A 23,682-nucleotide genomic window follows, 5' to 3' on the forward strand; every position below is an offset into this window, starting at 1 on the left:
AGCATAATTATTACCTCCATGGTATAATTGGTATGCTTGTTGTCAAAGATGAGGGCCTCTTGAATGAGTTGATGGTCCTGCTCCAGTCTGTCGATATTGGGCTTATAATTGATGATACTGTTCTCATACTGCTTCAGTTGATTTAGCTGATCCTCCAGTGTACCGTGCATTTCAATAGAGATCCGTCCAATCTCCTAATATAAATACACAAAATAACAGTCAACAACTCGATTTCCACAGCCAAGTGTTACCCTGGTCTTGGACTGCATTGCTGAATATTTTCAGATTGCAAGTTGTGTAACCTTCCCCTTCACCTGGTCTCACCGATCACTTGTCAGCCTGTCCTACTTCCCCTCCCCACCACTTTCTCATTCTGCTTCTGACTTTCCAGTCCTGATGTAGGGTCTCGGCCCAAAATGTTGAATGCTCATTCCCCTCCATAGAGGATGGCACCAGTAACTTGTGTGTGGAAATCTTAACTTGACTGACTCCCAGCATAATTCAAGCACAATGGATCTAATTCTTACTACAAGGAACTCTCTCAGATAAGAGTGGTCCATCAGTCCTTCAGATTTGGGAATTCAGTTCGGGAACCCTGACTGGTCAAACAAAATTATTATGAAAACAGCAATGAAAAATCCTCCATCAGAGTGTGACGTATTCCTGAGTCTCTACCCGGTAATGAAAACTGAGAGGAAGTTACTGACACATTGAACACCTGTACACAGCCAGAGATGGAGGACCTTCATTGCTGCCTTAAACGCCAGCAGAGTAACAGACTTACTGGAAATAGAAAGATTTTTATTGAAACAGAGAATATCCTCAAAACCAGTAGTTCTGAATGCCAAAAGAATTTTACCAACCTGCATCTTAGTCTGAATCCAGGGACCAACAACATTGGCCTTATTTGCAAACTGCTCACGCAGGTTTTCATTTGATTGCTGCTTGTTAAACTCTGCCTGCAAAGCTTGATCTCGAGCTGGCACCAGCTGCTGAACCTGTAAACACAAACACAGCGGTAAGTTTTGATATTATCAATAGCATATTCATTTGCCCATCCTGCCAAGAATTCATTCCCTCCACCAAACCTTCGCTCTACGATGATTGTTTTCATGCCACTGCATCTTTCTTTTGATAGTCTCAAGAAGCATTCTAGACGATACGCATTCAGTTTTGACTTTACCCACGTCACCATAAGTACCTCCACCTTCCAAGTTCCTAGCGTGACACAGAAGCCTACCAGCTTGCTTAACACTTTATAGTGTCAGTGATCGGAGTTCAATTTCCGCTGCTGTCTCTAAGGAGTTTGTATGTTCCCCCGTTACTGCGTGGGTCTTCTCTGGATGTTCTGGTTTTCTTCCACATTCCAAAGACATACAGGTTAGGGTTAGTAAGCTGTGGGTATGCTAGGATGACATTGAAAGTATAGCAACACCTCCAGGGTGCAGGCAGGGTTGGTCGTTAATGCAAAGAATACATTTAACTGTATGTTTTGACATACAAGTGACTAATAAAGCTAAGGAGAATAAAGGGAAGGGGTGACAGAGGTAAGTTAGTTAGTGTTTTTTTTTTACCCAGAGTGGTGGTAGAGGCAGATACATTAGGTGCATTTAAAGTACTCTTAAGAGATATGCACTTGGATGATAGGGAAAAAAATGGAGCACTATGCATGAGGGAGGGGTTAGCTTTAGAGAGTGCTAAACTTAGTTGGCACTGGCCTCAGTATCCAGGACCAATGCCTCAAAAAGGCATCATCCATCATTAAGGGCCCCCATCACCCAGGTCATGTCTTATTCTCATTGCTACCATCAGGGAGGTGGTACAGGAGGCTGAAGACACACACTCAACAATTCAGGAACAGCTTCTAGCGCTCTGCCATCTGATTTCTGAATGGACTTTGAACCTTACTACTTGTTTTATTTCTATTTTTGCACCCTTAATTTAATATTAAACATATCAAATATGTTTATATTTTTCCTCCCTTATTATTATTATTATGTACTGAATTGTACTGCTGCCACAAGGACAGCAATTTTCACGACATATGCTGGTGTTATTAACACTGAATCTGATCACAGAGTAGATTAAAGGTCAGCACAGCACCATGGGCTGGAGGGCCTGTACTGTGCTGCAGGTCCATCTCAATCTTTTCTATTGTAATGGTACAATAGAAGACCAAGTAGAACTAGTGTCTCATACGTTCGTGACACGAGTTCAGTCCAAGTCCACACATATTCTCCCTGACCACATGGACTTCCTCCGGCAGTTCCAATCTCTTTCCCACATCCCAATTAACTTGGTTACTATAAACCACCCATAATGTGGTGGATGGTGGGGGGGGGCGGGGGATAATATCAGGAAGAGCTGATGGAAATGTGAGAAAGAAACAAGTGGGAGAACCACAAGGCAGCAGAGACTTGATGAGTCAAATGGTCTCCTAGGAGCTGCAGAGCCAAACATCAGGTGCCCATTCAGAAGTGGCAGCGTCACAGCTGGTAGAGCTGCAAAAACAGCATCAGGGACCTGGTTTCAATCCCAACCTCTGTGTGGAATTGTCACATTCTCCCTGTGACAGTGTGGGTTTTCTCCCGGTGCTCCGATTTCCTGCTACATCCCCAAAAGGTGTGTGGAATGGAGGGTTAATTGGCCACCACAACTTGCTATTAATGCACGATGACACAGCAGAACCTGAGGGGAGGTTGATTTGAATACAAAGGGAACAAAATGGGGACTGGGATTACTTCATGAACAAGCGATGACTTCCTCTCAGATCATAGGAAATATTCTGAGGAATACCCACATCCATGACATTAGTTTGAAAGGTTGCTTGGAAAGTCATTTCAATGGTACAGCTCTGATCAGAAATCAGTGGTCTATAGAATATCTGAACTCAACTAAATTTTTAATTGGACCCACTTGTTCTTGTGAAGTCTGCCTACCATAATAAAAGCAAACTTCATTTTATTTCCTCTGAGAAGACCACAACCTTGTTGCTGGGTTTGGAGGTTTGTGTGCCTCAATGACCCAAAGAGCTATGTTGGATGGAGTCGGGGCCTTGTGTTTTGGCTCTTCATAGGGTCACCCATGCCAAACAGGTCAAAGAGTAGAGGCTAGAGTAAGAGTGGTCCATCAGTCCTCCAGATTCGGAGGTTCAGTTCAAAGCTAACATCTCTGACTGGCCAAACTGTTATGGAAATAGCAATGAAAAATCCTTCCACATCAGAGTGTGATGGTATTCCTGAGTTTCCACACCAGCTTGCATGACTGACAGTAGTGAAAACCAAGAGGAAGCTACTGACATGACGTAGGAAGCCCTGAACACCATCAGAGATGCAGGACCTTACATTGCTGCCCTAAACACAGTGGAGTAATGGGCAGTATAGAAGTTATTTTATTTAGAGATACAGCACGGTAACAAGCCCTTCCCTGTCCAACGAGGCCACACCACCTAATTATATCCATGTGACCCATATACTTCCGGTTTAAGATGACATTGCTGAATGTGGGCAGCAGCTTAATGCTGGTTTTCAAAGCAAGAAATTCAACTAAGTACTTTAGTAATAACCCTTTTATATGGAAAATTGTGGGACGAGAGACAAGGGTCAAGTTGGTTTGGCTCTGTGATGATTCACTCCGCTCTCCTCAGCGCTGAGGCTGTGAACCTGCTCCAGCTGCTACGTGCTTCGTGGCGATTTGTCCCACTATATGATAAACTGAGGCCAAGGCTATGGGCTTGCTCCTGGCTTCATGTCTATGGACTCAATTTAGTTAGGAATGCTGTTGCGTGCTTTTATTATTTGCATGATGTGTTTTTCTCTATCTCTACAAGTTGGGCATTGGTCTTTTTTTAAAAATTGGATTATTTCGTGTTTCCTCAAAGGCCTCCTAAACCAGAAGAAGAGGGCCTTTAAAGATGGCGATCAGTTGGAGCTTAAAAGAGTTCAGAAGGAACTCAGAGTACAGCTCAGGGGGCAAAGGAGCAGTTTAGGAGGAAGCTAGAACAAAAGCATGAAGGAGGTGTGGGATGGGATGAAGATCATCACTGGATGTGGTGCAAACATAAGTGGAGATGTGGAGAAAACGAACCAGCTGAATAACTTCTTCAATAGGTTCGATAGCACAATCTCATCCTTACCGCAGAACTCCACACCAGGCTTGTCTCTCTACTCGTCCTCCCTCTCACTTCCCTCACAGGAAAATAGCCACTTACAGGAGACCTTACCCACGCCCAAAATTACGGCTGCACAGGTGAAAGGTCAACTGAGGAAGATCTGTACCAGCAAGGCGGCTGGACCAGATGGAGTATCCCCACGATTACTGAGGGCCTGTGCATCTGAGCTGGGAGAACCCCTTCAGCGCATCTTCAACATGAGCCTGGAGCAGAGAAGGGTACCCAGACAGTGGAAAACATCCTGTATTGTCCCAGTACCAAAGGAACCACAACCAAGGGAGATAAATGACTTCAGACCTGTTGCTTTAACGTCACACGTGATGAAGACCATGGAGCGGCTGATAATACAGAATCTGAAGCCACAAACCAGGCACACCCAGGATCCTCTTCAGTTTGCGTATCAGGAGAAGGTGGGAGTGGAGGATGCTATCATGTACTTGCTGCACAAATCCCTCTCTCACCTGGACAGGGTCAGTGGTGCTGTGAGGATTACATTCCTGGACTTCTCTAGTGCCTTTAACACCATCCAGCCCAGGATCTTAAGGCACAAACTAACGGAGATGGGAGTAGACTCACACATGGTGGCTTGGATAACGGACTACTTGACAGACAGACCTCAGTATGTGCGGTTGGGAGACTGTAGGTCTGACACGGTGGTCAGCAGCACAGGAGTGCCGCAGGGGACCGTGCTCTCTCCGGTCCTGTTCACCCTGTACACATCAGACTTCCAATATAACTCGGAGTCCTGCCATGTGCAGAAGTTTGCTGATGACACGGCCATAGTGGGGTGTCTCAGGAATGGTCAGGAGGAACTCAAACTACCTGCATCTCAATATCACCAAGACCAAGGAGATGGTGGTGGACTTTAGGAGACCTAGGCCTCATAAGGAGCCAGTGATCATTAATGGAGAATGTGTGGAGCAGGTTAAGACCTACAAGTATCTGGGAGTGCAGTTAGACAAGAAGCTAGACTGGACTGCCATCACAGATGCCCTGTGCAGGAAAGCACAGAGTCGACTGTACTTCCTCAGAAGGCTGGCGTCATTCAATGTTTGTAGTGAGATGCTAAAGATGTTCTATCGGTCAGTTGTGGAGAGTGCCCTCTTCTTTGTGGTGGCGTGCTGGGGAGGCAGCATTAAGAAGAGGGACGCCTCACGTCTTAATAAGCTGGTAAGGAAGGCGGGCTCTGTCGTGGGCACAGAACTGGAGAGTATGACATCGGTGGCAGAGCAGAGGGCGCTGAGTAGGCTACGGTCAATCATGGAAAACCCTGAACATCCTCTGCACAGCACCATCCAGAGACAGAGAAGCAGCTTCAGCGGCAGGTTGCTGTCAATGCAATGCTCCTCAGACAGGATGAAGAGATCATTACTCTCCAACGCCATTCGGCTCTACAATTCAACCACCAGGGGCAAGACATGTTAAAGTGCCGGGGTTAGGACTGAGCTTAAGTTACCACTCAATGCACTTTAGTAAACTATTTAAGAACTTTTTAAAAGCTATTTATTAATGCTTTTTGGGAGGGTGTTTTTAGATGCATATCATATTTATACTGAGTTAAATACTGTATGTAATTAGTTTTGCTACAATAAGTGTATGGGACACTGGAAAAATGTTGAATTTCCCCCTGGGGATGAATAAAGTATCTATCTATCTATCTTGTTTTGTGGCTGCCTGTAAGCAGATGAATATCAAGATCGTACAGTTTATACATACTTTGATAATGAATATACTCTGAACTTTGACCAATTAACCTACTAAATTGTGTATCTTTGGAATGCAGGAGAAAACCCACACAGATTCCTTACAGACAGCAATGTCACTGGTGCTGTATTAACATTACACCAGCTGCTGTACTACCATGTTTCCCCACTACTTCTCAACAGGAAGAGCATAATCTCTTTGGGTAAGTGTATTTTAGATATTGACAAGCTGTAGGAGTCTCTTACCTTATCCCACTTATCATTAATGTCCTGCGAGGTAATGGAGGTGTATGGATTTACTCCAGAGAGTTTAATATTGTAAGACTGAGCAATTTTTGCCATTTCAGTCTGGATACCCAGAATTGCCTCTCGCTCCTTATCGGCATCTGGCAACGTTGCTTTGAATTGCTCGTGCGCCGCGATGAGACCCTGAAAAAAATCAGAGAGAGAAAACCAATGAGAACACTTGGGCGTCAACATCACTTAGGAGTCTACAGAGATTCAGCATGACATCAAAAGACATTGACAGACTTCTCTAGACATGTACTGGAGAGTGTACTGACTGGCTGCATCACAGCCTGGTATGGAAACACCAATATCTTTGAATGGAAAATCCTATAGAAGGTAGTGGACTCAGCTCAATACATCATGGGTAAAGCCCTCCCAAACACTGAGCACATCTACATGAAATGCTGTCGTAGGAAAGCAGCATCCATCATCAAAGATCACCACCACCCAGGCCATACACCCTTCTCACTGCTGCTATCAGGTAGAAGGTACAAGAGCCTCAGGACTCACACCACCAGGTCAGGAGCAGTTGATAACCCTCTACCATCTGGCTCTCAAACAAAAGGGGTAACTACACTCACTTGTCCAACAACTGAGATGCTCTCACAACCAATGATCTCACATTAAGGACTCCTTATCTCATTATCTCATGTTCTTGTTATTTATTGCTATTTATTTATATTTGCACTTGCACAGTTCTACACTCTGGTTGATCTTTCATTGATCCTGTTATGGTTGCTATTTTAAAGATTTGCTGAGTATGCTGCAGGAAAATGAATCTTAGGGTACATGGTGACATGCACGTACTCTGCTAAAATTTTACTTTGAACTTTGATGCAGCTACAAAGAAGGCACGGCAGCAGCTATACTTCATTAGGAGTTTGAGGAGTTTCACCAAAGCAAATTTCTACAGATGTACTGTGCAGGGCATTCTAACTGGTTGCATCACCATCTGATGTGGGTGGGTGGGGGGGCACTGCACATGATCAGGAAAATATACAGAAAGTTGTAAACTCAGCCAGAAACATCATGAGCACTATTGTCCCCAGCATCGATGCCACCTTTTTGATCATTAAGGACTCCCATCACCCAGGGGATGCCTTCTCAGGGTGGTGGCACAGGAGCCTAAAGACAGAGACACAGACACACTCTCTCTCTCTACATTTTAGGAACAGCTTCTTCTCTCGTCAGATTTCAGAAAGGACAATGAACCCACGTACACTACCTCAGTATTTTTGAATGCCTTCTTTTGCACAGCTTTATTGAATTTAATTTCCAATGCTTTTTACTATGTATTACACTGTACTACTGCTGCAAAATAATAAATTTCACGACATATGCCAGTGATATCACATCTGAATCTGACATAAGCCACTCTTTAAACTAATGCATGTCGTTCTCACACTACCTGAATCTCTTCAGTAGTGTGGACAATAAACATATCCTGCAGGTCTTCCATTGCGCCCTCCATCCAGTTGTTGAAAGGTGCAGCTCTTTTTGCATATTCCAGATATAATTGGTCAATTGTTTCCTGGAGTTTTTCAGTCCTCTGTTAAAACAAAGTAAGCAAAAAAATTTACACACACAAAATGCTGGAGGAACTCAGCAGGGCAGGCAGCATCCATGAAAAAGAGTAAACAGTCAACGTTTCAGGCAGAGACCCTTCATCAGGACTCAATGGAGAAGGAGATAGTAGTCAAGGTAAGAAGGTGGGGAGGAGGGGAGGATGAAGTACAAGGTGATTGGTGAGACCGGGAGAAAGGGGGAGGGGTGAAGTAAAGAGCTGGGAAGTCGATTGGTGAAAGAGATAAAGGGTTGGAGAAGGGGGAATCTGATTGGAGAGGAGAGAAGGCCATGGAAGCAAGGGAAGGGAGAGGAGGGAGATGATGAGCAGGTAAGGAGATAAGATGAGAGAGGGAATGGTGAAAGTGGGGAGGGGGCAGTTACAGGAAGTTCAAAAAAAACAAATCGACATTCATGCCACCAGGTTGGAGGCTATTCAAGGTGTTGCCCCTCCAACCCGAGTGTGGCCTCATCGTGGCACTAGCAGAGGCCATGGGCTGGTATGTCAGAATGACAATGGGAAGTAGAATTGAAATAGGTGCTCACTGAGTGATTGTTTCCATTGTTTCCATTCACTGTTTTCTCTGGGATCATTGCAGAGCCAGGACTCAAACATATCACAAGGCTCTAATCACCTAAGTACTCATAAACACCAGAATGAAGGGTATCAAACTGGAAGAGTTTGGCTAAATTTTGATGGAATTTGGAATTAGTGTTTTGCAGTAATACTGCAACATCAGATAGAACTCGGCCATTATTGCCCGGTGTATGTGCAGAATCACAATTAAGCAACATAATGGATATTCCAAACATGTTGTAGTTCACAGTAGCAATTACAATTTAATTCTTTCAGTACATGCATCTTAGACTAAATAGCTTCAGACACTATTCAAATACAGCCTGGTATGGAAACACCAATGCCCTTGAATGGAAAATACTCCAAAAAGTAGTGGATATGACTCAGTCTATCACTGGTAAAGTCCTTTCCACCATAAAGTACTCTTCATCTCATGTTCTCAATATTTATTGTTTATTTGAAGCTAGTCTGATACTGCCATCTCAGTGAGTCACTTGTCTACAGAAAAGATGTCAATAAGCTTGAAAGAGTAGAGAAAATTTACAAGGATGCTACTGGGTCTGGAGGACCCGAGTTATAAAGAAAGACTGAATAGGTTAGGACTTTATTCCTTAGAACGTAGAAGATTGAAAGGAGATTTGATAGAAGTATACAAAATTATGAGGGGTACAGTTAGGGTAAATGCAAGCAGGCTTTTTACACTGAAGCTGGGTGGGACTACAACTGGAGGTCATGGGGTAAGGGTGAAAGGTGAAAAGCTTAAGGGGAACATGGGGGCGGTGGAGGACTTCCTCACTCAGAGGGTGGTGAGAGTTTGGAACAAGTTGCCATTACAAGTGGCACATGCCAGCTCGATCTCAAATTAAGTCAAGTTTAGGTAGATACATGGATGGCAGGGTTTTGGAAGGCTATGGTCCTGGTGCAGGTTGATGGGAGTAGGCAGTTTAAATGGTTTCGGCATGAACTAGTTGGGCTGAAGGGCCTTTTCCTGTGCTGTACTTTTCTATAATACTTTGATTCTATTAAATGACAATTATGTAGGGAATCCAGGATTAAAATTCCTATTGTGACTGTAGATATGGATAAACCCCACACATTAAATCCACTACAAAATAAAAGACAGCAGTTTAGGTCTCACCTCCAGGGCATCTCTCCTGCTTTGTGTTAAAGAGCCCAGAGTGTCCCAGTGGTCACAAATGCTCTGGCAGCGAGCATTTACATTGGGAGAATCATAATAATCCAGATCACTACAGAAGGAAAAACGGAAAGATTAATACAAATCTGAGCTAAAACATCACAAGACTCAGGATATTTCTCTTCACAAACATTTGCATACACAATTCAACTTGCCAGAAATGTTCACTTTACTTTTTAAACTCATTACAACATAACTGTTTGCAAATTTCTGTCTGTAGAAAGATCCAAATAATAATGGCATCAGTTACAAAATCTGGCCTTTAATGTTGAATGCAGTGTGGTTGGTGCAAACAATTATATTATTGTACGTACTTGAGCTCTTGTGCGATGGCGGCGATCTGCTCCACTCTGTCTTGGTGGGCTGCCAGATCACTCTCAAATGCTTCATGTTTCTTAAGCAAGGCCTTGATGTCAGCCAGTGCAGCGGTTTCATAGTCTTTCTGTGTCAACATCACTTCTTTATCTACATGAAAAGGAAGCAAAAGTTAACTTCACCTTTCCATCTAAGCATCAAGCAAAGATACTGATCAAATGTCAGCTGTAACCTGGTTTAAGGTACATTTATTATCAATGTATGTATACAGAATAAGCCGGCTGGTGATGTAACGACATCAGTACCAGACTTAGAGTGGTCCCACTTGAATCCAACTGGCTCATTGCACGCTTTCCATTGATGCAGGAGCTAACAACTCAGGCTTCTAAAGCGCAGACAAAATGCTGAGGAAACGGGAAAAACTGCCACCTAGTGCGCCACAAGGCATGGAGAGGAATAGCAGCAATGCAAAATAGCAAAAAAAATACTAATCTCATAGATAACTCTATGAGATTAATCTCCAAGCAGCCACAAAACTAAGAAAACCATGGTGCCATTCAAAGAAAACCAACAACCTCCCCTCTCCCCATGCACAAAAAAAGACGAATGACCCAAACGGCAGTAAGAACATCAAAACATTACCCATGCAAAAAAAAAATTGCTCAATTTGAACTATAGTCCAATCCATAAATTATAGATGTTGAACTTTGGTAACATTCTCTGAAGCATCGCGGGAGAGAGAAACCATCTGAACACAGAGGCCTTCCCATGGGAACAGCGAGTGAGATCTGTCACATGCAGACACCATCTCTGGCAGCAGTGAACAGGAGGCTGGTAGTCAGCACTGAACACTTGCTCGCCTTCCACATTCGTTCCAACCTTCCTCCATCCTTAAATAGTCGAGAAATGCAGTTGACCGTGGCCTCAAGGCCACTCGCCTCCTGGAAGCGTCTCAAGACAAATGCAATCCAAAGTTGTAATTCTCATTATAGGCAGGAGCACAAGAAGCCCAACTGGCCAGTGGAGTGCTGCATTGTCAGAAGTGCCATCTTTTGGGTGAGAGAGTGACAAGGCACACACAGCCTGCCCAAAGTTAGAGGGAAACAACCGCATGATATTACATCTAGAAGAACGCACTTAGCAAAAGATGGATTGGATCGTCACCGACACCATTTTCAGACACTCCCATTCCCATCTATATGAATGTGAAAGTTAGCAAAAGGCAATTGCTTTGATGATGATAACATTCCAGAATTCCAAAGTGCAAAAGCTTCAGATATGGACATTCCTGAGGATAAAGCTCACATTACAGGTTCTTCTTTATCTTTGTTCTAATGACTCGATAGTGCAACAACGATGCCACACAATTACTTTGCACTGTTAAGTTTAGACCCATCCTTAAACGTGTGTTGAGAAGAGCACCAGACACTGTTGTAAATTAGTGCCTGCAGCTTAATCAACATTATCACAACCACAAGCTATTGAGGTGCATGGGAATTTCTGTACACTACTAAATGAAGTAAACATGTTCATGTCTAAATTTTGTATTTGCTTTTAGCTCGGACTCTTTAAAAAGATCAAAACGGTGAGGAAGGCAAATGTGATATTAGCATTCATTTTGAGAGGACTAGAATATAAAAGCAAGGATGTAATGTTGAGGCTTTATAAGGCTTTATGAGTGAGACCTCATTTGGGAGTATTGTGAGCAGTTTTGGACCCTTTATCCAAGAAAGGGTGTACTGACATTGGAGAGGGTTCAAAGGGAATTCATGAAAATTATTCCGGAATCAAAAGGCTTACCATATGAGGAGTGCTCTGAGCCTCTAGTCACTGGATTTCAGAAGAATGAGGGGTGACCTCTTTGAAACCTATCAAATATTGAAAGGTTTCAATAGAGTGGATGTGGAGAGGGTGTTTCCGATAGTGAAGGAGACTAAGACCAGAGGATACAGCCTCAGAATAGAGGGGCGTCCTTTTAGAATGGAGATGAGGAGGAAGTTCTTTAGCCAGAGAGTGGTGAATCTGTGGGATTTGTTAAGGCTTCAAAGGGGATGCAAAGAGGTTTACTAGGAAGCTGCCTAGTTTAGAGAGCACGTGCTATTATGAGAGGTGGACAAACATGGGATGTTTTCTCTGGAACAGCAGAGCCCGAGGGGAGATCTGATAGAGGTTTACAAGGTTATGAGAGGCATATATAGAGCAGATATGGAATATCTTTTTCCCAGGGTAGAAATGCCTAATACTAGAGGGCATGCATTGAAGGTGAGAGGGGGTATATTCGAAGGGGCTGAGGGTTAAGTTTTTTTTATTCAGAGAGTGGTGGATGCCTGGAACGTGCTGCCTGGTCTGGTGGTAGAGGCAAATACATTAGAGGCTTTTTAAGAGACGTTTTGGATTGGCACACGGATATGAGGAAAATGAAGGGACATGGACATAGTGTAGGTAGGAGGGATTAGTACTGGGGTGTTTTTGATTTGCTTTTTAGCTGGTTCAGTACAACATATAGGGACAAATGGTCTGTTCCTGCTCTATGTTCTACGTTTTATGTTCTGTTTTGTTTTACACTTTGCAATAAAAATACAAAGAAAATGTAAATATAAGTTACGAGCTTTTTTCCTTTAAGCTTCCTGCAATCCAGGGATTTTCCAATATGAGGTCCACAGACTCCCCAGTTAATGGTAAGGCTCATTGGCATAAAAAAGGTTGGAAAAGGTTGACTCTTAAAAAGTAGAAAGCAAAACTGGGGTTGCTTTTCTCTGGAGTGTAGGACACGGAGCAGGTGACCTTATAGGGAATTATTAAATCATAAGGGGCATAGACAGGTGGGGCAGCAGGGTAGCATAGTGACTCACAGTACCAATGGCCCAGGTTCAATGTACCATGAGTTGGTAGGTTAACTGGTCATTGTAAATTTCCTGTGATTGGGATAGGATTAAATTGGGGGTTTGCTGGGCAGTGTGGCTCGAAGGCCTGATTCTGCGGTGTATGTCAATGAATAACTAAAATTAATTTTTTTTCTCAGGATAGGGGAGTCAAAAACTAGACAGCATAGGTTTAATGTAAGAACCTGAGAGGCAAGTTTCTGCATAGAGGGTGCTGGTTATATGGAATAAGCTGCCACAAAAGGGAGAATTACAACTTTTAAGTCATTTGGACAGATACAGTCTACGAATGCAAAAAGCTTACAGGTATAGAGAACACTGGAGGAGCAGGCTTTTGTGACGAACACTGAGATGGGTTGAGGTCCTTGGTGGGAGATGAAGAGAGAAGACACTGGAGAGAACCAGCTGTAGGATTCGATCCGGTGGGAAAACGCAATTCAATGGGAGCCCAAGGCCCGAAGATCAGTGAATATGGCTTTTGGAAGATTTGAGCTCCAACATTTGACTGTTTAATTATAATGGGCCCTTTTTGTTTTTTTCTTTCTTTTCTTTTCAGTTAACGTCCAAAAATATACTTTCTTTATAATTGTATGTAGTGTATGATCTGCTATTTCATGCCGACGGGCGATTGCAGGGGCCAGTAAATCACATGGCATGCACACGAACCTGGGTTTGGGTGAGTGAGACATCCCGATCACAGATTTGGCGGTACCAACGGTGTACACACCCTAGACATACGAAGCCTGAGAAAGGTGGGTTTCCTCACCGCGGAGTCCAGTGGCTATTAGCGAGGGACTAACAAGCTGTTTCTAGAGGTGCCTAGAGGTTTCGTGAGTTATAATGAGCATCTGCTAGTTTAATTTCTTAACATCTGGCAAGAAGCTTGGAGGAGTTCATCAGCCAGCACTTATTTTAAAAAAAACATTTCCTAGAGGGACAACTGAGCTGTATATTCAGTGGACATAAAATCCCCTGACCCTGAATTTGCAGTCAACAAAAACAAATGGGATTTATCCACCTCAAACAAAGTGTCCCACTAAACAAGTCACAGTTCTCACGTGGATCTCTCTACACCCAAAATCTGTTGCTTAAATCAGAGTTCTGAGGGCAGTCACTGATATCCAGCAACTGCGACTACTGAAGTAGGTAAGCAGCCATCCTGACAGGCAACTGGAAAACAACCAATTTCATAAACATTTTTACAGTTTACAGAGACAGGCCCTTTGCCCCATCAACCTGCACCAGGACGATAGCCCTCCATACCCCTACCATCCATGTACCCATCCAAACTTCTCTTAAAACATTGAAACTGAGCTCACATGCACCACTTATGCTGGCAACTCATTCCACTCAGTGAAGAAGTTTCACCTCATGTTCCCCTTAAACTTTTGACCTTTCACCCTTAACCTCGAGTTGCAGTCTCACCGAACCTTAGCGGGAAAGAGACTGCTTGCGTTTACCCTATCTATCACCCCTCATAATTTTGTATCTCACTAGCAAGTCTCCCCTCAGTCTTCTAGTCAGATGACATTTCACAATAACAACTTCCCATCAGAATCTTAGCTGAACTTCATGCAAGAGGACATTTTCAGTAGATTTACAGCAAGGATTAAGTTGTCAACTTTAATATTTTCCATGTTTGAAGGCTGTAAAAGAGGAAACTGCAGCCAGAAACCTTGTGCTTAATGGTGCCAAGAGCAATTTCATGAAACTGCTATCAGCTACCATTGCTTATTTGCTCAACTTTAACTTCAAATCATTACCTTTTTTTTACTCTTTTTGTACTGCTTATTTTTTATATATACTTCTATCGCAGCTTACATATGTACTGTATTTAAAATTGGGTATTGCAATGCACTGCAGCTGCAAACCACACAACATATGCCAGTGATATAAAGTCTGATTTTGATTCTGATCACGGCAACATCTAGGAGAGATGCATTATCCATTTTTATGTTTCTGATGAATCATTTCCAGCCCATGTTCAGCCTGTAATGATTCGACTGACAGCACAGCCGAGAAGCCTTATTTTTGCTTTAGCATGCATAGCTGACTCTTGTAAGCCATGGCCCTTACTTCTTTGAACCAGGGTTTAATCTTTCACTTGATGGCATTTGCAGAGCAAGCAATGTATCGTGCTCCTGCCTGTGTCAGATTGTTGGATTGTCAATTGCAGCCTTGTAGACTTAAAAGAGATTGATGTATGATTAGCATTTTGTCATAATCTCACCAGCATCCTGCTGATGAGAGCTTGGATTTGTTTCTTGATAAGAACATGTTACGGTATTGGGAGAGGGGACCAGATTCTCTGGGTCAAGGCCATTATCCCTAGACATCATTTAGAGCATGTAGTCTTGTAACAGGAAATAAATTCAAGTTAATACTCCTAATCATACTCTATCTCATCATCTCACGTTCATGTTATTTATTGCAATTTATATTTGCTTTTGCACAGTTTCTTGTCTTCCGCATTCCAGTTGATCTTTCAGTAATCCTGTTATCGGTACTGTTCTATAGATTTGCTGAGTATGCCTGCAGGAAAATGAATCTCATGGTTGTATATGGTGACATCTATGTAATTAGCTAATAAAATTTACTTTGAATTCTGTACTAATATTTCTGAATATGGTCAAACTGACAAACACCGATTTCCTCATCACTGACAGTTTGTATTTACCTGCAACATAGTTTGCCATCTGACCCATCCAATCGATGCGAATGCTCAGCAATTTCATACTCCCCACCCAAAAATATGGTCCTATGACCTAATTTCGCTACTTTTCCCCACTGTTAAAACCCTCTCCACCACACACACTTGGAGCAATCCAGAGTAGCCAATTAACCAACTCATCAGCAAGTCTTTAGGCCTGAAATGAAACTGGAGCAAGAACGGGAAGCAAGCTATTAACTAGCCCGAATCCCTCTAAGTCACGAGGTTTTGTTCAGCTCAGTGCAAGAGTTCTTTCACCTTCTGGCCTGATTTATGTCAGAGCAATTATATCAAGAAATTGGTTAAAGTAAAAATATTTCTGGAAGCTGCTACAAGTAGAGAAGTAGATGGTGAATCTTCAAAGGGAGATAATTTTGCTGAGGTAATTAAGGACCCATCATCCTCAGTGGGATAGAAGCTGGAAGCTAAAGCTCCGGGATATGCAAATAATGGAGGAGACTGGATACGTTAGAAAATCCGGTGGCGAGTTCAAAGATTGTAAAATAAATGCACTAGGGATTGAGATTTCAACAGCACACTACACACAGGCTGTATAGTTGAATGGTAATTAAACTGGAAATGGATGGCCTTGTCTGCAGCTTATCCTCATCATAACCCAGATCTCACTCTAAGACATTGCCTTTAGTCTACTGAACATTACCCACCCTTTAGACAACTGTTTCCTTTCCCAGGCCTCACAGGGTCATTAGTCATTAACTGCTTCTCTTCCAGGGTGCTGCCAGACTTACTGAACTCCCTATTTCAGATTTCCACTATCTAGACTTTATTTTTGCCGATTACCAAAACCAAAAATCTTAAGTAACACACAGAAAATGCTGGAGGAACTCAGAGATTAGGCAGCATCTATGGAAAAGAATAAACACTAGATGTTTCAGGCCAAGACCCTTCATCATGACTGGAAAGGTTGGGGGCAGAAGACAGAATAAGATGGGGGTTGGGGGGGGAGGAGTCTACAAGCTGGCAGGTGATAGGTGAGACCAGGTTGGTGATGAAGTAACCTGCTGCTGGGAGGAATAGGTAAAGAGCTGAAGGAGAGGAATCTAATAGGAGATGACAGTGGACCATGGGAGAAGGGAAATGTGGAGTGGAACCAGGCAGAGGTAATGCTCAGGAGAAAGAGATAGAATGGAACCGGAATGGGGAATGGAAAAAACAGAAAATTGCTGGAAATTAAAGCAATCGATGTAGCTGAGTTAAAATTTGTAGCATTAAAATCTATCTTCTGGAAATTACTAGGCTTATAGGAATGCAAAGTTTATGCAAAGTGTTAACTGCAACCTGTGTAAAACTGCAAAACCGTCATTTAGAGACAAGAAGTGTGATATATACAAAAAAACCCACATTAATCTGCTCAGCAGTAAAAGATACAAGAATCTACCATCGCTTTCTAGTCAACAATGGGATAACTCCCAAAACATTAAGCAATTGATTTCCAGATCAATTCTTGTGGAAACTATTCATTTACTTGTAATATCAGATAAAGCACTAGACAGTGGCTATATTTCATTAGGAGCTTGAGGAGATTTGATACATCACCAAAATCACTTGCAAATTTCTATTGATGTACCGTGGCAGCATTCTGACAAGTTGCATCATGGCCCAGTATGGGGGTAGGGGGCTAATGCACAGGACTGAAAGAAGCTACAGAAAGTTGTAAACTCAGTCAGCTCCATCGTGGGCATTAGCCTCTGTAGTATACAGGACATCTTCAAGGAGCGATCCCTCAAAAAGGTAGCATCCATCATTAAGGACCCCATCACCCAGGACATGCCTTGTACTCATTGCTACCATCAGGTAGGAGGTACAGGAGCCTGAAGGCACACATTCAACGATTCAGGAACTGCTTCTTCCCCTCTGCCATCCAATTTCTGAATGAACATTGAACCCATGAACACTACCATACTACTTTTTTTGAACTACTTATTTAATCTATTTAATATTTATTCATACTGAAGTTCATTTTTTCTCTATTATTATTATGTATTGTATTGTACTGCTGCCACAAAGACAACAAATTTCACGATATACGCCAGTGATATTAAACCTGGTTCTGATTCAATGTTTTCCCTATTGTTACCATGGAAATCTCAAGTTTACACTGAGGATCACAGATCAGTTGTTCCCATTCCCCATGTACTGCACCCTTCAGGTGGTCTCACCCAATGTCAAGAACTGTCACATCGTTAATTACAGTGTTTACTGTTTGGTAGCTGAGATTGTTTCCAGTAGAGAACCGCTGGACAATTTGATTATGAACCCCACTGCAAATCTAACTGAGAGAAAAACAGACTTGGGCTTCAAGTGTCAGTTAAGTTTTTAACTTAGGATGACTTAGCAAAATATGCACCATTCGGCTGGCTTGCAACCACAAAGTCATCAATTTTACTGTTTTCCAGTTGGTAGACAAGTAGTTTTTGATTAACGCCTCATGTACAAACTCTGCATGAGGTGATCACTTTAAACCTGCAGACTGCTATACAAAAGGTTAGTGGACTTGGCCCAGTCCATCACTGGTAAAGCCCACACACCACAGGACACATCTACATGAAATGCTGTCATAGGAAAGCAACATCCATCAAAGATCCCCACCACCCAGGCACGCTCTCTTCTCACTGCTGCCATCAGGTAGAAGATACAAGAGCCTCAGGTCACACGCTACCAGGTTCAAGAACAGTTAATAGCCTTAACCATTAGGCTCTCAAAAACAAAAAGGGATAACTGCACTCACTTGACCCATTATTGATATGTTCCCACTACCAATGATCTCACTTTAAGGACACATTATCTCATTAGCTCATGTTCTCGTTATTTATTGCTATTTATTTATACTTGCACTTGCACAATTTGTTGTCTTCTGCACTCTGATTGATCTTTCATTGATCCTGTTATACTTACTATTCCACAAATTTGCTGAGTATGCCCACAGGAAAATGAATCTCAGGGTTGTATGTGGTGATATCTATGTACTTTGATAATAAAATTTACTTTTGAAATATGTTGGAACATCACCTTTGGTCCAATCTTCATGGATGGTTGCTTTCTGTCTGAATTTCTCTGCCAAATGATCAAGCCTTTCCAGCCTCCTGATCTCATTCAGTAGCCACTCCTCGTAACCCTTTTCAGCTTGCTCCAGACCTTGCCAGGCGGTGTTAATATCCTTTATGCAAAAAAAAAGATTTCATTACTCTCCAAATGTTTGCAGAATTACTTGCACAGGTATTATTAAATTTAAAATCATACAGAAACACGATTCAAAAGACTAAGGAGACTTCCTTCAGCTATAGCTGGCTAATAGCTCGACTAATCTGATACAAGACATTTGGTAAAGCGAGACACTGAAAACCACAGGTCAGAAACAGGCCCTTTGGCCTGTTTAATCAATGCCAAGCCACTTAAACTGTCTTCTCTCCACTGACCTGCACTGGGCCCATAGCCCTCCAAACCCCTACCATCCACGTACTTATCCAAACTTCTCCTAAATGTTTAAGTAAAGCTCGCACAGCCCACTTCCACTGGCAGCTCACTCCACCTCTCACCACCCTCTGAGTGAAGAAGTTTCCCCTCATGTTCCCCTTAAACTTTTCACCTTTCACCCTTAACCCATGACCTCGAGTTGTAGTCCCACCGAACCTCAGTGGAAAAAGCCTGCTTACATTTACCCTACCTAAACTCATTATAACTCTGTATGCCTCTATCAAATCTCCCCTCAATCTTCTACTTTCCCAGTTATAAAGTCCTAACTTCTTCAATCTTTCCTTACAACGCAGGTCCTCCAGACAGTGCAACATCCTTGCAAATTTTCTTTGTATTTCAATCTTGTTTAAATCTTTCCTGTAGGTAGGTGACCAGAAATGCACACAATACTCCAAATTAGGCCTCACCAACATCTCATACAACTTCTGGGAAGAGCGTGTAACTGCAGGCTCATGTTCTAAAACTGACCACCAACAGTGGCCGTGTGGCCACTGGTTTGGAATTGTTGCAGATGAATTGCTGGCCATAATTAGTGAACTTCATTTTGCCACTTCACGCACTAATGCATCAAACCAGATGATCCTTAGTCTCATCTCCAGAAATTTCTCAAATTGCAGACAGTCCCCTGAGCATTTCACAATTACAATTTCTTGAAGTATTTGATCCCTGTGAATAGGCAAAGTAGCCATGTCATGTTTTTCCTTAAGGTTGTTATAGTCGGGGGGATAACCTCCCACTACCTATCAAATATACCCAATGGCGTGCGTCTCAAATAGCCTCTGACAACCAACTCCAGTTCCTGGCCTTCACTACAAAGCCCGGTAGAACCGCTTCTACTGACAGGAGAATTCTGATCTCAAACCTCCACTGCCTTGTGGTTATACCCAGTCATGGGGAAGGCTTCAGGAGTAAATCCAAGAGGGAAAAATCTGGAGCTGGCAGTCCTCGTTTGGGTTCATCACTGACTCGCAACTCCTGTGACACATCTGGTGCCAAACGACATCGGTCTCTGCCATTCTTTTGGGTTCATAAGATGTGTAGAGAGGGGGAGCTTGCTACATGGTCAACAGCTTCCTTTCCATTGCCCTGGCTTGAGTATCTAGACAGCAAGGATGCAACATCCATGGTCAACCCTGACCAGTGGAGGCCTCATATTAAGTATTACAGCTGCTTCCAAACATCTCTTTAGCCAGAGGGTGGTGCAATCTGTGGAATTCATGGCCACAGAAGGCTACGGGGGTCAAGTCATTGGGTATATTTAAAGCAGAGTTGAATCGTTTCTTGAATAATAAGGGCGTCAAAGGTTCCGTAGAAAAGTCAGCATCTGAAAGATCATGAAACCATAAGATTCAGGAGCAGAATTAGGCCATTTGGCCCATCCAGGCTGCTCTGCCATTACATCATGGCTGATCCATTTTTCTCTCAACCCCAATCTCCTGCCTTCTCCCTGCATCCCTTCATGCCCTGGCTAATCATCAAGCTCTGTCTTAAATATACCCAATTTCTTGGCCCATGACAACAAATTTAACAGATTCACCACTCTTAAGCTCAAGAAATTCCTCCAAATCTCCATTCTAAATGAACGTCCCTGATTCCCCTCTATTCTGAGGCTGTGTCCTCTGGTCTAAGATTTCCCCATCATAGAAAACATTCTCTCCACCTTCACTTTATCAACATTTGATAAGTTTCAATGAGGTCCACCCACATTCTTCTAAATTTTAGTGAGTACAGGTCCAGAGCCATCAAATACTCCTCCTATGATAAAGCTTTCAAACCCAGGATCATTTTTGTAAACCTCCTTCTGAACCCTCGCCAATGTCAGCACATCCCTTCTTAGATAAAGGACCCAAAACTGCTCCCATGATCCAGCTGAGGCCTCACTAGCAATTTACAAAGCCTCAACATTACATCCTGTGGGTAGTGAGGGGTTGTAGGGGAAAGGGAAATACTCCAAGCAGAAATGTCTCTTGTACAAAATCGGCAAAAAAAAAGAACTATCCCCTTCCCACCCTTGTCAAATTTATACCCAATTCCCAATGACCAATTATTCATTTTAACTATTTTTAAGTGTCACTGGAAACATTTCACTATAAAAAGAATTTATACACACAACCTACTGACTCTCACAGCAAATCTTTCGCTATGTAAGGATCACTTTTAGTTTGAGGGTATAGGGGAAAAAGTTAGTGCACCAAGTATAAAAGTAGTATTAGGTGGTTTTCATTTGAGAAATCCCCAGATGACAATAAAATGCAGCAAGTAAACGGTGCATGTCAAGCAAAATCAGTTACTTAGACTTTTGCAAAAGAACCAGTACAAAGGGCTATTCACTTTTGGATACTTTGTCTCTTATGTAAGAAAACTGGGAGTTTGCTATTTACTAGGAACTTAATGACAGTCACAAACCCTATAGTGACCAGAATGTAGACAGGGCATCCTAATGAATACTGCAAAGTGACTCAGTTGCTGATACCCAAAGCCTTCCACCTACAAATGCATAAATTAGGAGATGGGATGTTCTGTTGAAATTTTATAAGAGATTGGTAAGGCCTAATTTGGAGTATTGTGTGCAGTTTTGGTCACCTACCTACAGGAAAAAAGTAAATAAAGTTGAAAGAGTACAGAGAAAATTTACAAGAATGTTGCCAAGTCTAGAGGACTTGAGTTATAAGAAAAGATTGAATAGGTTAGGACTATATTCCTTGGAACGTAGAAGATTGAGAGGAGATAAGTTTTACAAAATTATGAGGGCTATAGACAGACCATAAGACATGGGAGCAGAATTAGGCCATTCGGCCCTTCTGTCCTGCCATTCAATCATAATTGATCCTTTTTTCCCCTCCTCAGCCCCTCTCCCCAGCCTTTTCTCCATATAACTTTGATGTTGTGTCCAATCAAGAACCTTAAATACACCCAATGACCTGGCCTCCATAGCTGCCTGTGGTAATAAATTCCATAAGTTCACCACCTTCTGACTAAAGAAATTTCTCCACATCTCTGTTTTAAATGGATGCCTCTCTATTTTGAGACTGTGCCCTCTTATCCTTGACTTCCCCCACCAAGGGAAACATTCTTTCCACATCTACTCTGACTAGGCCTTTCAACATTTGGAAGGGTTCGAAAGGTTTCAATAAGATCTTCCCTCTTCTTTCTAAATATCAGCAAGTACTGATGCAGAGCTATCAAACGTTCCTTGTATGATAACCCTCTCATTCCCAGAATCATTCTTGTGAATCTCCTCTGAACACTCTCCAATGCCAGCACACCTTTTCTTAGATTAAGGGGCCCAAAACTGTTCACAATATCCAAGGCGAAGCCTCACCAGTGCTTTATATAGTCTCAGCATCGTATCCCTGCTCTTGTATTCAAGACATCTTGAAATGAATGCTAACATTGCATTTCCCTTCCTCACCACCGACTCCACCTGCAAGTTAACCTTTAAGGTGTTCTGCACAAGGACTCCCAAGTCCCTTTGCATTTTAGATTTTTAGATTTTCTCCCCATTTAGAAAATAGTCTATACACTTATTTCTACAACCAAGCTGCATGACCATGCATTTTCCAACATTGTATTTCATTTGCCACTCTCTTGCCCATTCTCCTAATCTGTCTAAGTCCTTCTGCAGCCTACCTGTTTCCTCCACACTAACTGCTCCCCTGCAATGTCCACATCATCTGCAAACCTGGCAACAAAGCCATCTATTCCATTATTTAAATCATTAATACACAGGTACACGTACCCTTGCGGAACACCACTAGTCACCAGCAGCCAGCAAGAAAAGGATCCTTTTATTCCCACTCACTGCCCTCTATCAATCAGCAAATGTTCTAACCATGCCAGTAAATTTCCTGTAATACCATGGGCTCTTAACTTGGTAAGCAGCCTCATGTGTGGCAACTTGTCAAAGGCCTTCTGAAAATCCAAATATATAACATCCACTGCATCCCCTTTATCTATCTTACTTGAAATCTCCTCACAGAATTCCAACAGGTTTGTCAGGCAGGGTTTTCCCTGAAGGAAACCATGCTGACTTTGTACTACCTTGTCCTGTGTCACCAAGTACTCCATCACTTCATCTGTAACAACTGATTCCAACATCTTCCCAACCACTGAGGTCAGGTCTATAATTTCCTTTCTGCTGCCTTTCTCCTTTCTTAAAGACTGGAGTGACAATTTAATAGGGTAAACGCAAGCAAGCTTTTCCCACTGAGATTGGGTGGGATTACAATCAGAAGTCATGGGTTAAAGGTGAAAGGTGAAAAGTTTCAGGGGAACATACGGAAAGCTTCTTCACTCAGGCAGGGGTGAGGGAGTGGAACGAGTTGCCAGTGCAAGTGGTGCATGTGAGCTCGATTTCAGCATTGAAGTTTTGATAAGTACATGGATGGTAGGGGCATGGAGGGCCGTGGTCTTGGTGTGGGTCGAAGGGAGTCGGCAGTTTAAATGGTTTGGCACAGACTAGATGGGTCAAAGGGCCTGTTTCTGTGCTGTACTTTCTTAACACTATTAACTGAAGGGTTCATGGATCCCAGGTTGGGAACCCCCAGCATAAATCATGGTGCAATGAACACTTCCCTTTTGTTTATTTGAGTACAACTCTATCAATACTGACACCTCAAGTTAATTCACTTCCTTCCTGAACAGTCACAGTGAACTTCACCATTCCACATCACCTTCCTACCAATTCCTCTTTTACTGGTCTCAAAAGAACCTCCAAGACCACAAACTTGTCTCAGGGTTTGTAGGCTTGCATGCCTCAATGGCCCAGAGAACTATGTTGGTT

The 23,682-nt window shown here is 42.6% G+C and overlaps 1 protein-coding gene across 4 annotated transcripts in view; it reads right to left on the reverse strand.

Annotated features, from left to right (window-relative positions):
* LOC132402251 (alpha-actinin-1-like) overlaps positions 1–23,682 on the reverse strand; it is a 158,677-nt gene that overhangs the window by 27,124 nt on the left and 107,871 nt on the right. For all 4 annotated transcript variants that reach the window (XM_059985038.1, XM_059985037.1, XM_059985035.1 and 1 more), the window contains exons 11-17: positions 18,435–18,582; positions 9,812–9,962; positions 9,441–9,549; positions 7,571–7,711; positions 6,121–6,303; positions 864–998; positions 15–194 (exon numbers count right to left, since the gene is read on the reverse strand). In XM_059985038.1, coding sequence (XP_059841021.1) covers positions 15–194; positions 864–998; positions 6,121–6,303; positions 7,571–7,711; positions 9,441–9,549; positions 9,812–9,962; positions 18,435–18,582 — 1,047 coding nt within the window. The remainder of the gene's footprint in view (positions 1–14; positions 195–863; positions 999–6,120; positions 6,304–7,570; positions 7,712–9,440; positions 9,550–9,811; positions 9,963–18,434; positions 18,583–23,682) is intronic.

The sequence above is a fragment of the Hypanus sabinus genome, chromosome 11 (assembly GCF_030144855.1).
Source record: "Hypanus sabinus isolate sHypSab1 chromosome 11, sHypSab1.hap1, whole genome shotgun sequence".
Lineage (NCBI taxonomy): Eukaryota > Metazoa > Chordata > Chondrichthyes > Myliobatiformes > Dasyatidae > Hypanus > Hypanus sabinus.